General features: G+C 40.5%; 1 protein-coding gene across 6 annotated transcripts in view; it reads right to left on the bottom strand.

Moving 5' to 3' along the window:
* PDE1C (phosphodiesterase 1C) overlaps positions 1–15583 on the bottom strand; it is a 318823-nt gene that overhangs the window by 175932 nt on the left and 127308 nt on the right. The window contains exon 3 of one of the 6 annotated variants that reach the window (XM_026844002.1): positions 9959–9985. The exons of the other annotated variants lie outside the window; for them this stretch is intronic. Within the exon in view, the coding sequence (XP_026699803.1) occupies positions 9959–9985 (27 nt within the window). The remainder of the gene's footprint in view (positions 1–9958; positions 9986–15583) is intronic. 6 annotated transcript variants of the gene reach the window in all.

Raw genomic sequence — 15583 nt, 5'->3', positions numbered from 1 at the left:
GTATTCTTGGAGGTGAAAGTTTCTTGCCTTTCCCAGACAGTTTTGTGCCAGTGTCTTCTCACACTAGCTTGGAAGAGGCCTGTGTTGAACATACATCCAACATAGCCTCAAACCAGATAGTAATACTAAATATAATTGGTATAAAACAGTTTTAAAACAGCAGGATGAAAATATATGTATTAGCTAACAGAAGTTTTAAACTATTGGAGCAGATAGATCACATTCAGCCCCCATGTGTTAGCCAGCCGAGAGAATTCTGTGTTTCCTTGCATTGCTTTGCTTTGCAGTTTTCCTTGCATTGGAGAGTCCTCTTAAAGACTTTTAAAGACACCTACTAAGATAAGGTAGATGATGCATTAAACCCATCTTTTTCTCATCTAGACTAGGCATCACAGCTTGGTACTGCTTATGTGATAAGGATAGGTTTGGGAAAACACCTAAGTGATCCAACTGATTTCCTATAAACCACTTAACAGCCTTGACTGCAACCTGGACTGGTTTTTGTATCATGCAACCAAGCTGAACAGCCCTATAATCCACCCTTGCCTCCCCAGTACTGCCCACTCATTTCCTCCTTCCCTTCTTTGCCTACAAATATGTATTCACACACAGATCACATTTCCTATTACTATTAACTTTTCCAATATTATGCATGATTTTGACACTACAGCAACAGGAAAACATTTAAATAATGCCTTTGTCCTGATACTAGCCTAAGATGTCTCTATGGCATCTAGGAGAAATATGTTTTTTCAAATGACCTGAGGTTCACTTTTAGTGTTAGTTCAGAGTATCTCTAAACCTTAGCTGAACAGTTTATTAAATTGGATAGTCTATTGAGAATGTGCTAAAGCAAACACAGAGCTTACTCAGTAGAAATTGGAGAGACTCTCTGATGTGGCAATGAAGAAAGAGGGTTTATAGCTTTCCCAGATTTTATGAGACTTGTTAGTGGCTCCAGTGTAATCCACATTAAAAGTGAGAAATTTCTCTTGAGGAAAAGCCACGCTGCCAGAAGATAGCTGATTCTCTGCTGGGGTAAATTAGCAAGAATGCCTCATGCCTTGCATTTGATAGATTTTTAACAAAACGCCTTAGGATTCCCTCTTCATCATTTGCAAGGGAGACACACATTTAGGAAGTGAGATATTTTGAAGGCTGGAAGCTTATACAGGACTTCAATTATATTGCCCTCACTTGGAGGTCTCCAAGTAAAAGCTCATTCCCACATTAAGTGCTGAAATAATGTCACTAACAATTTTTTTTCTTTCTCCCTCTCTCTTCCTTACCCCTCCTCCAAATGTTGTCCATTGGTCTGACGGCTAAAACAAAGACAGGGATTAAAACAACTCATTATCAATTCAAATTGAATCTGGGACACAGCTAAAATATAGGAGTTCTGAATTAGTCACGAAAACGCTTCATCTTAAGGGCAATGTAAATGACCAGCTTCTTGTAACTACACAGCATACTGAAAATCACCTAGAAGTTGCTATAGCTCATACATAATAGATGCTTGATAGGATAAATTAGTGGATTAGCTATCTGCTATTTGAACCACCGGTTCAGAGGGATCAACTCATTAGCAGGTGTTGGGGTTATTGGTTTGACCAGATGCAATTTAGCATTCAGTTAAAAGAAAAAAAAGAAAGAAAGAAAAAGAAAACCCAAACATTTATTTTGTTTTCTTCCTTCTTTTGGTGTTTCATTCCCCAGGAACTGCTTGATGCTCAGCTGAAGGGTAGAGTGATACAGCCTAAGAGCAAGTGGCAGTGGGATCACAAATTGTAGGGTTTTTCACCTGCTTCTTGAAATTCCCCTTGGAGGGAAAGCTTTTTGACAGACCAAACTGTGCTTCTGAGTGTAGTGTGTGTTAGTGAAAGACTGGTGGGATACAGAGCATCAAGAATAAAACCTGTCTTCCTTACACTGTGGATTAGAAAAATTCACAGTTAGGAAAGAGGGCTGAGGAGGAAGGAGGGAATGGGAAATGGCAGCTGGGAAAGGAAGGATTGGAGACAGGACAGATGTCTTAACATTTGTGTTAACATTTTTACCAGGAAATAAAAACTGATTTTTTTTTTCCAGTTATTTATGCAGATCTTCTGTGAACATTGAGAGATTATCAAGAAACTGCAGACCAAATAAGAGGAAAAGGACAAAAAGAGAAGTTCTATAGGGCAGCCTCTGTGTAACAGTTACATTAAGCTCAAAAAAAAAAAAAAAAAAGCCCCTTACTAGCAGTGTAAACTGTTTTCATCCAGACTTGGGAAATGAACAGGCTGATTATCCACAGAGGGATTGCATGAGAAGCAACTGTCTTAGCTTCCTCCCTCTTATGCTACCAATATGACCATTAAAGTTAATGTCATTTGCATTCAGGAAGTTTCACTGGGTTGCATGCTTCAAATCTGAGTAATTCACTTCTCAGGAGCAAAACAAAACAAAACAAAATTAAAAATCAATAGCATTTTACAGGAAGATCATGTCTAATAAGCAACAATATAGGGCTTAACTGAATTCTTCATTAAGTTTTATTCCCTTCTTATATAAATTCTGTGTAAATCATGAGAGGAGAACTCTCTGTTACATCCCCTCACCAAATCCTAATTCTTCAAACATGCTTCAGTAAATGCTCTCAGATTAACTAAAATGGAAATTAACACTTACTGGTACCTGTGCACCCACAAGCAGAATTATATTCCATGCCTATAAGGAATGAAAACTGCAACACCCCAAAGAAAAAAGCAAGCCACTTAAATTTAGCTAAAAATAACTCAGTGAGAAGAGCACTGGATGTCACTGAAAGAAGCCAAAGTCACTCAATGGGAAGGTGTCAGAAGTTTGGCTTTCTTCTTCCCCACGCAGCTTTCCAGATTCACACATGCATTCTTTTGTTTGGCTCTAACTGGTGGAAACAGAAAGTGACAAAACATCATAAGGTTATAGTGCATCTAGTCTAGATTGCTTATTTTTAAGAGTGTTAATCACCCAGGTGCAATAGCTAGTGAAAAACCTATTCTCCAGCAACTTTTTTTCAGACAACTTTTCATAACAAAGCCTAGAAAAGTAGTAGAAGGCACGAGACGACTTCTGCTCTGCCCTCTCCCCAAGATTCAAATCAGGAAAACTTGTCAGGCACTACTAGCCTTTAAAAATAAAGCATCTATACTTGGCAAAGTCATTTTGGTTTGAAGATCTGATACCAAACAATGTTTGATACCAGTTTATCTTCATTAAGGTCTATGACATTTGAACATAATTTTCATTTCACACAAATCTTACTCTAGCAAAAGGGAATAAATCTTGCAAATCTAGGGGCTACAGATAACTTCTAACAAATCAATACAAACAGTATCTGTAAAATCTGAACCTAGATGATACCATGATTACATTTTGAAAACCAGTGTCACGTACAGACAGAGGATCAACGCAAAAGCAGGAGTGTGTTACCACTTCTGCTGAAATGATACTGAAGTTTATGGCTGAATTTCACCTAAATATGAACACGTTTAGGAAAAACCTGAACATAACTTTCTTCTGACAGGTAAGGGCACTTGTCACAGTTATCTGAGTAGCAGAAACTACTTCTTCCATTTTCCAATCTGGCAAGAAGGATGTGTTATTATTAGAACAAATTCTGCCCAACCAGTAATTCTTTAGGTATTGTAGATCAACTGAAAAACTATGTTCAACATATTCAATATTTTAGCAGTCATTAATCATTAAGGACTTGTATTTATTTATAATTATTCAGCACCATATAAGATGCATAATAAAATAAAATAATAGGAATGTATATCAGCAAGAAAGAGTTGGTCACTATTTAATCATGTTTCATAATTATTTTGAACTTACTCCTGCTCTGGATAAAGAAGATAAATCCCATTAATCATGTCAGGAATCCAAAATTTACACCTTACTCTACCACAGCCATCATATTAAGAAAGGGCTGCCTCCTTTCGAGTAGAAAAACTAAGCAAGATTTCAAAAGCAGGAAGGGAAAAAACAAAACAAAACAAAACAACAAACAAGTGTGTATCTGTATGGAGTTTGATCTCACTACCATCTTCCAGCTTTCTTAAACAGGGAAATAGGAGGTGGTCAGAAAGTGGGAGTGTATGTAAAAGCCTCTGTTACTTCCAATGTTTCAAAGTTTTCCTCTTACAGAAAGTGTTAGGAGAACAAAAGCTGGGATTCTGCAGAAGGTGGGTTTCCTCCTCTCCTCTCAGCGTGAAGTTTCTCTACCCATAGCCAAGTAATATAAACTTCCTCTGTGAATTAAAGCACAAACTCCACTCAGCTTTGTTGACGTGAACCACAGCCTCTTTTTTTCAGAGACGTGTAATGCTGCCAGTATCTGATGGCACTTAAACTACATCAGAGGATCACTCAGGTTGCAAAGTCAAGCACCCAGAAAGCTAGGAAATACCAAATTAAGGTTGCCTATGTCACTTTAATTTGCCCCCTTCACATAGAGGTTAATCATAAGCTTTATTTACACGACCAGGTTCAATTTTTTCCCAAAGCACCTATGATTCTGCAGTGCAATGCTTACAGAGCACTCAACAAATCAATACCTTTTTTACTGAAATTAAGTGTTCATTAAATTTAACAGAACCAGCTCCACGTGTAATATTATAAGAATAAGTCAGCAGATCTCTTTTTGCACAATACCCATCAGCCTCGTACTGAAAACGTACCAGTTTCCCTGAAATGCAGAGTTTCAAGAAGTTCTATTGAAATTACAGGGACCTGAGGAGGTCTCAGCACCCAAAAGACTGCGCTTTGCAGAGAATCTTGACAAAGTCCTGCCTTGTGTGTGCGCTACTGATTAGGATATCAACCTTGAACGCATCCTGTATTGCTGGAATTTCTTGGATACTGTATATAAAGAAAAACTCGAGCTAAGCAGTACTATAATTACTTGCATAGCTTAAGGAATTAGGGGTATTTTTATTATTTGTAATTAAGATAACCTTGCAAGGTCAATAGATAAACTGTGGAAATGAAATGGTATCAGAACTAAGGACTAAGCATATTGTCAAATTAAGTAACTTGATGAATGCCAAGAGTTAATCAGCGCCACAGTGATGTTCTCAAGCACCCAGAGCTGGAAGAGACAACCTTTGGAGATCTCTGCCCTGGTTTCAGCTGGGATCGAGCTAATTTTTTCTTCTTAGTAGCTAGAATAGTGCTGTGTTTTGGATACAGTATGAGATTTGGTATGAGAAGAATGTTGATAATATAATGACATTTTTAGTTGTTGCTAAGAAATCAAGGACTTTTCAGTTTCACACATCCTACTAGTATACAAGTGCACAAGAAGCTGGGAGGGAGCACGGCCAGAGCAATGGACCCAAATTGGCCAGTGTAATATTCTATATTATACAATGTCACGCTCGGTATATAAATGAAGCTTGACCAGAAGTTCATGCTCTCTTCTAGGATTGCAGTTTTGGGATTTTCGCTACTCTGGGATCGCTAGCTGGGAACAGGCCGGGTATGAGTGCTAAGCATGACGCATTATTTGTTTGGATATTCTATGATTGCTATCATTATTATCATTACTATTTTTGGTTTATTTAAATTATTAAATTGTTTTTATCTCAACCTACAAGTCTCCTTACCTTTACCCGTCCAATTCTCTCCTGCAGCCCTTGGGGCAGGGAAGGGTGAGCAAGCAGCTGTGTGGTGTTTGGCTGACGGTCGAGTTTAAACCATGGCAGTCCCCTTCAGTCTACATTACTCTATCAATGGCAGTGACAGCTGCCACCATATATGAGCCCTTACTCAGACAATCAGTTTTGAGAGAGCACTGATGCTTCATTCCAATTAAGATCTCTTCAGCGTGTTTTAACAGCACTAAAGGACAACATTAACCCCAGCGCAGGGTTTTCCTCACAGGATTTGGTCCTGAGTAAATGCCTAGTTTCAAGGTTACCTAGAACGACACTTACAAGGTTATAAATTTACATGCATTTTGACATAATCCAAAAGAGACAGCAGATTATTTTAATCTGAAGAAGTATCGGCATGAATAACCCTGAAGATTACTATCAACTAAAAATATTGGGGGAAAAATTACATATATCCACTTATTTTGTAACCCCATTGGCGCATATATGGTTTCACCTCTTGAGTCACACATTAACATAACTACCTTGCTTTTCTTTTTTTTTTTTTTTTTTAAGGAAGAACGTGTTCACATTCACATTTTCCTCCAAGAGTATATTAACTAAATGCTGGAGCAAACTGGAATTGAGAATCACAGACATAGATAAAAAAGGATAGAAAAGTGTCAGAAAGGGATGGAAAACAAGATCTCTGTTTATGGGTTTCCTACCTGATCATCTGAAGCAGAAACAACAAAACTCTTACGAAAATTAGGGAAGGCTTGATGTTTCAGCCATGTGGTTGTATCAGATGTCAACCTGATTTAATTAGAGTACAATCACTTTTAAATAAAACACATTAGTATTTTGCAGGGCCTATTATGATGCTTCTTTTAAGGTCACAAGCCAAGGCACTTTGGTTACATTTCCTTTTCTACTTTGTACTTCATGTAAAGCATTAACAGGTACTTAGAGGGAAAAACCCATCCATCCATGATGGATGGATAAAACACTGGGACTCTTTTTACTTGAGTTTTATCTAAAATGAGTTCACTGTAAAAAAAGCATCTGAATCTTAATAGAAAATTAAACTGTACAACCAACATGCCCAACATGCAACTGAACTAAAACAGCAACACCTGCAATTCTGTGCTACTGGTGAAATAAAAATGCATGGCTGTGGATCGTAATGGAGGAAAATTTATGCCACGTAAAATAACACAGATTATTTATCTGACAAACTTTGAGAAGATAAACAGGACTTTAGTGAGTTCTTAGAAGTGCAAAACTGCCTGCACTGGACGAATGCCACCCAAGCAGATGAACCTTGTCTAGGACGGATTGCCAAGGGCTACTGAAAGATTAATTTCCTTCTTAATCTCCCAGGGAGCTGAAGGTGTTAAGTATGTCCCGGCGGGAAAACAGGGAAAGCCCACAGCTATCTGTCTTCAGGATAACTGGGTGTCTCAACAGTCAAATCAAACATGACTGAGGTCTCAGGTGGCCCAGAAAAAGCAAAACTGACCCAGGACCTGAAAGTTCAAGAGAGCTTTGGCTTCCTGTCTACTTCTCCCTGCTGCTGACTGCCTCTACTGTCACTATTTAATAAGCTATCTACTGTTCACTTACCCATGGGGAATTAGACAGGAGAATGATAGATGACCCAAGTTCTGATTAAATATCCTGTTTCTCTGGTATAGCTGTGATTAATCTACACCACAGTTCAGCAGTTCAGATACAATTACTAGGTTGGCACTAATGAAATTAGGGTTGTCTAGACAGCTGTGAAACCTCCAAGTTTATGGTGAAAATCATATCAATATATTATTGTTATAAAAGCATTTGAGTCAACTCAGTTAACAGAATAATCAACATAAGAGTCAGTGTCTGTCATTTCCAATTACAATTTTAGAATGGCTCAGATTTTACTGCAACTCTTTCTCCTCTTTTTCTTGCACGTATCTCATCTTCCTTCCCAACAGCTCTGCACTCGGGAAAATGTTTCTTTACAGTACAAGGTACCCAGGACAGCAGTGTTTCTCCTACATAGCTAAGTGCTGCTTACTATCACCTAGGCATTCATAACTCCCCAAAGAGATAGCACTCCCCAAAGAGAAGCAGAAAGAAGAAAAAGCTAAACCAAGCAAAAGATAATTTCACTTCAGCTGCCAGTCACCCTCCAGAGCCCAGTGACATAGAAACCACCAAGATCATTTTGAAAAAACATAGCAAAGGAAAATAGAAAGCCCCACAGCAGATGAATATGGGAAACGATGGTGGGGATCTGATCCAAGTTACCAGTTTATGTTCATTGCTGGAACTACCAGCTCAACAGAGAGATGCTACTTAAAACCAGCCTTTAAATGGAACGCTGTCCTACTGCTTCCTTTTGCTGGATGTTACACTTCTGCATCAAATGGCAGTACCTGCAGTTTCCCATTTAGCATTGTACCTTAATCACACAGCTGGCGGGAAATTCAAATCTGAAGCTTACTCTCCAGCTAACTTGCTCCAGATGCTGGCAAAGCATGGTTCCCAGCCACAGCAGCTTCCCTGTTGGGCTACACAGCCCTCCGGGCAGCAGCCAGCGCCCGCTGAGCGAGGCTGTCGGGAGTAGCTGCTCGGAATGTGTGTGTGCTGGTCCCTAGAGAGGCCTCTTGCCTCCGCAGAGCTCACACCAGTTGTTACATACGAGAGGGCCATGAAGCCCGTCTGCTCGGTTGTCGTGAGGGCACACACCATCGGTCAGGCAGCAAGCACAGGTAACAGTGAGAGGAAAAAAATAGACAGTTCAAAATCCCATAGAGCACAAAACCCTGTAGTGGTGTGTTTAAACAGGCTGACATATTCCATTCTCTCTATGTCGATACAACTGTGTATGGTGCTTGTAGAAGCTTTTAACATACTTCACCTCTCTTCCAAGGCTTACAGAAAGTCTCCCATACATACAGAAGAGATGCTGAACACAAACCTTTCTGATGCCATGGTTATCTACACAGAAAACAGACCCAGATAAGACAGTACTCTGGATAATGTGAGCCGTGCAGGGGACACACACACACGCACACACACACACACACACACACTGAGAAATCACTGATTCTGGAAACCATCTTAGCCCCCAAACAAGTCCTCTTGTAGCAACTCAAGAAATCTGGCCAGAGACATGTTCATAATTAATTAACAATCATGGCAGCAGCAAGGGAAATGGGGAGAAAAATAGAGCTGCAAACAGAAGTACAGTGTCAGCCCCACATTTAGGAAAACAACTGGGAGCATATTTACCTTCTCCCTGTTCTTGTGTCTCGCACTATGCAATGCCCACTGATTTCAGTTCAGCACAGAAATCTCCAAATCGGTATTTTCTACTAAACTGTCATAGCTCAAACCCACCTCATCCATGACTCAAGCCACCACACTTCAGTTTCTTGTGGCTGTGACACACAAGCACACACGTAGCCCGTCTGCCAGTGCTGCACTGGAGTGATCATCTTTGGCGCAGGGTGATAGCAAACAGGAGGGATGGCTGTGATGTCTTAGCCCATCACATCATCACGTTGGCTCATCTGCCAGCTCTCTCCATCATCACACAACATTAAAGGGCACATTCAGCAGAGCTGCAGGGTTTAGTCTTTAGGAAGCACTCTGCAGGAGTCTCAAATCCAGTTAAAGTCAACATGAACTAAAGATACTCAGCATGCCATGAGATTAAGTCACCAATTAATACTCCACACACAGGGGAGGGGGAGTCAGCACAGCACCAAAAAACTTTGTGCTGCAAAGTGCGTGCTCCGAAGCAACCAAGCACAAGGGCTCCAAAGAAAAATGAATCTGTCAAAGACCCCCATCGGGCCTCCCTCCTGCAAGGAGGCAGGAAGATAACTAGATCAGGTAGCTGTAATACGGCCTGTTAATCAACAGGATCCCCATTTTCCTTCAGTCTCCTGCAAAGGTACAGATCATTAGCAACACTACAAGCCCACAACCCATTTTGTTATTACAGTGTGAGTAAGCGATAGGAGTTAGAACCAGCAGATCTTGCAGAAGGAACAGAGTGATGTTTATTAGGGTTTGACCTTCAAGGATAAATATTTCTGTCCTTACTCAGGGAGAACTACCACTAACGTCAGAGGTGAGGACTACCACTAAGCAGCAGAGGGGATTAGGAGCAGCTGCACAAGATGGAACTTCAGAGAGGGAAACAATCAGTAGAATGGCATTTCCCTGGGAAAAAAAAAAAAAAAAAAACAATCTGGTAACAGGAAAATCCTCCTTCAAACCCCCTAACAAAAAGAGACAGATGACTCACAAATACCTTCCAGTCCTCTGCGATTTACTCTTACCTCTGTGATGTTTTCTTGTATTTTCTCCTGCAGGAAAAGAACAAAATACAACTGAGATAAGAAGGCTCCACTGGTGAGGCAGAGAAAAGGAGAGGGTCAGAAATCAGGAGCAGTTAAGTGAAGTCACTTCTGCCATGAGATTGCCCCAAACCCGATGTAGCCATTCCTTTCTGCTAACCTCAGTGGTTGCTACCAACTTCAGTAGAAAAGGGTGTGTGTCTGCCTACGTGCCCATCTTGCCCTTTCTTGTAAGACAGGGTTGCTGCAGCTAGGGAAGAATGAGTTACTACTCTAAATGACTTAACAGGAAGCGCAAGTGGCAGAAACTTAGTTCTACTTACTAGCAGTAAGGTAGTTTTTATGTCTCTATCCAGCAAATAAGTATGGCCTTATCTGTGGAGACCAAGATGGAATGGTGGCGATGCGATGCATCCAACCACGTTGGCTGTGGTCCCTTAGTGGAAAATCAGAGCGGTTTTACAGCAGCCTTGCTCTAAAGAGAAAGTCTAGATCCTAGCAAGTTCTCCACTCCACCAAATCCCAGATACCAGACCACAGACCCTCACTTCGTTGTACCTGTCTTGGGACCTAACTGCCCTGAGCCCAGGACTAGGAGTGGCAAGAGCGGCTAAGCATACTGACAAAACTTCTCCTCCCCAACCCTTACATCACATCAGTTGTGAGAAGAGTAAGGGGTTCACAGCCTTTCCTGCATCTTGTATTTTGTCTCCTACAACAGGCAATGGCACAGGCTGCCAGTGCTGGGAGAAAAGCAGTAATGACGAGCCCTTCTGCATGGTTACCTATGTGGCTGCAGAGGCCTGTCAGCACTGTACGTTGTCTGCGAGCTCTTGATCCTACAACAGCCTTTTCCAATGGCTTTGCACAGTGCCTGGCAAAACAGAGCACTGATTTCACCTGAGCTGTCTCAAGTGAAAATCTCCGCCTTTACGTTTTAAAGTAAAACTAGTGTTCTCGACATTTCCCAAGTAGTGATGGGAACAAGTCTGTGTGGACTGTGATGAGAAGGGCAAGATCAACACCCTGTGGTTTAGCCATAGACTAACAGATGTTCCCCACCTTTTCAATGTGTAGGTAACAGTGTTAGAAAGGGCATACTGCTATAAGCAGCAACTTCTGCTTTTTCACCTCTGGTACTACTGCACATGGAAAATTGTGGCTAAGGCAGCCCCAAAAAACCCAAACAAGGGTTATTGTTTCCTAAAAATAAGAAGAAACATAAAAAATCCTATATACTTACTTTAAAAGGATTTAAAAATATTTCATTTACACTTTACTGTGTGAAGAATTAAACTTGAATAAATGCAAAGGAGTAAAAGAGCAAATATTCATAGCAGTATCAAGAGACTAGCTTACTGGCATTCAGGATGCTGACATGTACAAGCAGAAGCCCACTTGGATATATGTGATTCTATGAATTTTTCATTTTAATTTCAGAATGCTGTAGAGTAGAAATTACATTTTGAAGAGGTTAGATTTGGAAGTTTATATTCCAACAAATACAGAACTTCACTAAATTTTCTTACAAAAGAAAAATGCTGAAAAACAATCCCACCTGATTGGCCATACCCATCCAGGCTGACTGAAACATCTTATTCCCAAAAATCCAAATTTGTTTAAACTTTAATTTCTGCTATAACTTTCTAAATGTTCAAATGAAGTTATTTACAAGTTAATTCTTTCCCCTGAAGGTGTCTTATGGTGCATTCCAGCATTGTCAGAAGTATTTTTCCCTTTATAGGTTAGGGACTTTGACATCATTTTATAGTGTTTCTCTTTCAGTCAAGCTTTACATTGGAGCAAAGATACCGTTCGTTAACTCCTGATAAGATAAAATTTCCTTGTATATTTTAAAGAAGTGTCCCAGCCTTAGGGTGCTCTTTGCATTTGAGCAATAACATCACTTTTCTGATCACTTATGCCTTTAGTGCTCCTTTTACTCAAGAATATTTTTACTGCATTAGAAAACTGTACTATCACAGATGACAGTACTAGGAAAAAAGCATTTGCCTTAGTCAGAGGACTTTATATATATATATATATTATATATATATATATATATATGTTTTTTATTATTGTTGTTTTTTGTTTCCACACCTGCAGTCCAATTACAGTCAAGTTTACATGTACCAACTACATTTACAAGCACTAAATTTGCATGTTACAGCTGAAGAGAATAGAACTAAAAGAACCCTTACTTACAGATTCAGTATCACTACTGCATGCACTGGCTTTAAAAAGAACACCACTAGCAGATTCTGATATCTAGCAAAAAAAATTCTCTATGCCTGAACTTCCAGCATTTCAAAACCAAGCTCTAACATGCCACTCACCAAGATTATAAAAAGATGATGTTGATAACATAAAGCTGTTACCAAGTATAGCTTTCAGTTTCCTTTTGGAAACACATCAGATACCTGATATATGCTTATAAACCACCGCTTACACCTGCCTTCCATTAAATGAAATCATTACAAACAAGGAAATTAGAAGGTGCCTCTTTTAATACCACAGCCAGCATCAGTGGTTGGCTGCAACCAGCAACCGTGTGTGAATTAACAAGAAAATAGAGGGTGGGGATTTGGGTTGGTTTGGTTGAGAATTTTTTTGTGGGGTTTTGTTTAGTTGTTTATTTTAAAAAAGATGTGGGACAAATTATCCTAGTTTATCTCACCAGAGGGAGTTTATGCAGAGAGGAACTAGCTGCTAAATTGCCTTTAGCAGATGCTCTGGGATAAACTTTCAGACACATCTTCCAGTCAAGCTCAAGGGACATATAATTTTCAGAACAAATCCAAGCTATCCCTTTTTCCCAGGAGGGAAAGAATGAGAGGCTCAAAGGAGGTGGTGTTACAGCTTCCCATACCTGTGGGCTCTCCTGTGCTCATGCCTGCAAGAGGCTTATTGATATTTCCAAATCTGTGCAAGTTCTTTTCCCGCTGCACACGTGCCATGCTAGAACTGCCACATCCATTCAACTCCTGTTACCTGCTGTGGAATGTATTACTCATAGGTCTACATTTAGCTTACATTAAAAAATTAAATTAGAACAAGGTAGATTTTTTTTTTCATGCTAAAGAGAATTATCAGGTGACTCATTCTGGGTAGGCCCTATATTATCAGTGTAAACTAGAAATAATTTCACTGAACTTAATGCAATTACATCTGCATGAGTGTAGTATGAGGTGAGTCAGTCCTAGTACAAGAAGGCTGCTGCAGCCTAATGAAAATAAATCTAGTAATCATTTTAAAAATAGGTATTTTGTAACAATCAGAACTAAACAAAGTGGTAGGTAGGATGACATTTTTGCCTCAGTTGAGATGAAGTCAACAAGAGATTTGAGCCCGCTCTTTCAGTATCTGCTCTTCTGGGAATGAATGAATCCTTCATGTGGCCAGAGGAACAACACAATATAGTGGCTCAACATAAAATTAGACAGACTTCTGAAGGTATTTAATAAGATATAGGTAGCTACAACTATATGGGCACTCAACTCCCACTGAAATAAATAGACAGGCAAAATTTCTCTCTGCCTTTTGATGACCATCAACTTCTTCAAGGGTAAGTGTCTGTTTCTAGGGTTATGTTTCTGCCTCTGCCATTTAATTCCAGTGCGCCCTCAGACAAATGGCTTTCTTCCTATATTTCCCCATGAGACCCTCTTCAATTAGTTTCTTAGCTCTTCAGGACTGTGGCTTTAGCTATATGGGGTTTTGCACATCAATTTATGACTGTGGGGCATAAGTGCAGGCCAAATAACGCTACTTTTGAGTTGTTGCAAAAATCTCCCACCCTTCCTGTGCATCTAGAAACCTAGAGAGGAAGAGAAATTAATAGAAACACACAAAAACTGCATCTGAATTTGGTAATGACATTCCCAGGCCTTACTCTTCTGAGAGAGGTGAGGGAGTTAATGTGACTGAGTAGGTACAGAGAGGAGTGAGGGAGGAGGGGTTGGGGGGAATTAAGTAACTCTGCCAACTGCTCTGTTTTTGCCCTATAATCATACAACTCAGAATATCAACCAGCTAGATGAATTGCTCTTTCACTCCTACACAGCCTCTGAAAAACTATCTAAACCACTTACTTTTTTTTTATTCATAATAGTGGCTCGGTTAGCACAGTGTTATTCCACACCTATTCCACAGGGTCTGGTATTAATGGCATCTTTTCAGTATATGGAGTAAAACTGTGGGTGCTGCAGAAGTAATAGGAGTATCTATGCCTAACTTCACCCCTAGAAATTTATACAAAAATCTGAAACAATGAATATCATGCTCTGCTCACACACTGCTGCTAGAGATGAATGGTCGCTATATGCCCTTGGTAAGGTGTCTCTGCAGATTCGTAACTCCAGTGGGGTGATCAGCCTTAGGCCACCAGCTGATGGGCACGTAGTTAATGACCTGAGGTACACACATGTGAGTGCTAGTGACATTTTTCAGTGAGATAATGTTTCCCACCTCAGGAATGCCAAGTGCCACAAGCATGTCCTCAGCCTGCTGAGATGGTAAAGTGACTCCACTTTCAGGCTGAAGCTCAGAATCGGCACTCACAGTGGCTTAATATAAAGTGTTTTGTTTTGCTTGGCCATTGCAATGGGTTCAGAGGGCACACACAGTCGAAGCAGTTTAGCAAGTCAGATAGATCTTTTGCAGTCCTTAAAACTCGGTGGCCTGTGCTCCCCCCTTTGTACCACCAGCTGACAAGATGCAAACCCGGATCTAACACAGCATGTGCTTTCAGGCTGGATCTGCGCTTCTTGGTGAGACAGAGGGCAACAACTTTTAGGGCACCTAGAGACCAGCTAAAGTGAATCTGCTGCAGCAGTTTACAAAGATATTGCCCCCAGCCACCTCGTGGCACGGGGCACGGGTCAGCATCCTCACAGCACGGCTGGCAGACGCAAGCGCATCCCTGAGCATCAGCTGCTTCCGCGCGAAGTTCAGCCTTTTGGCTTAAACTGCCAGCAATGGTGGCTTTAAGCAAAGATGCCAGGTTTCCTACTGCCACAGCTGAGGCACCCTCCTTACTGCCCACTCTGGTGGAGGCAGAGAGGAAAAAGAAACTGCCAGGACATTAACTCCTTCAGCTGACGAAGCAAGACTCACCAGAGCTTGCTTGTCTTACCCTTATTTTTGTCGCTGACATTGATAAGTATGACCAGGGCTACACACAAAAAAGGGGAACTCCTGCCTGAAGAGGAACATTTTACAAAAACTACTTCTTCAGAGGAACCACAGTTTTAAAAGAAAACAGTTGCCACAAGCAAATATTTAAAATTAGTTATTCGTAGGCTTGAGGAGAAAGAGGGACTTTTCCTCTTCTATATTTAGAAGCTTTATAATTATAATGTTTAAGATGTGAGTGGGAGCTTAATCATCCATTAACAAAAGCACCCAACAATGTCTGTCCTTCAGTACTAGAGTTCCACCACATTTGGAGCTCACATAAGCCAGGGCTATTCATCTCTGCCTCCCGCAGGGCTCCTCTCACCAGCTCATTCGGAAGTGCAAGGAGAAAAAGCCACCTTACAGCGATGAAACATCCACCTTGTAACACACACATTCTCACAGGTCTTTTTCTTATCTTTCCTTTCCTGC

The sequence above is a fragment of the Athene cunicularia genome, assembly GCF_003259725.1.
Source record: "Athene cunicularia isolate RWA chromosome 2 unlocalized genomic scaffold, athCun1 chr2_part2, whole genome shotgun sequence".
NCBI lineage: Eukaryota > Metazoa > Chordata > Aves > Strigiformes > Strigidae > Athene > Athene cunicularia.
This window is presented reverse-complemented; position numbering and strand designations above follow the sequence as displayed.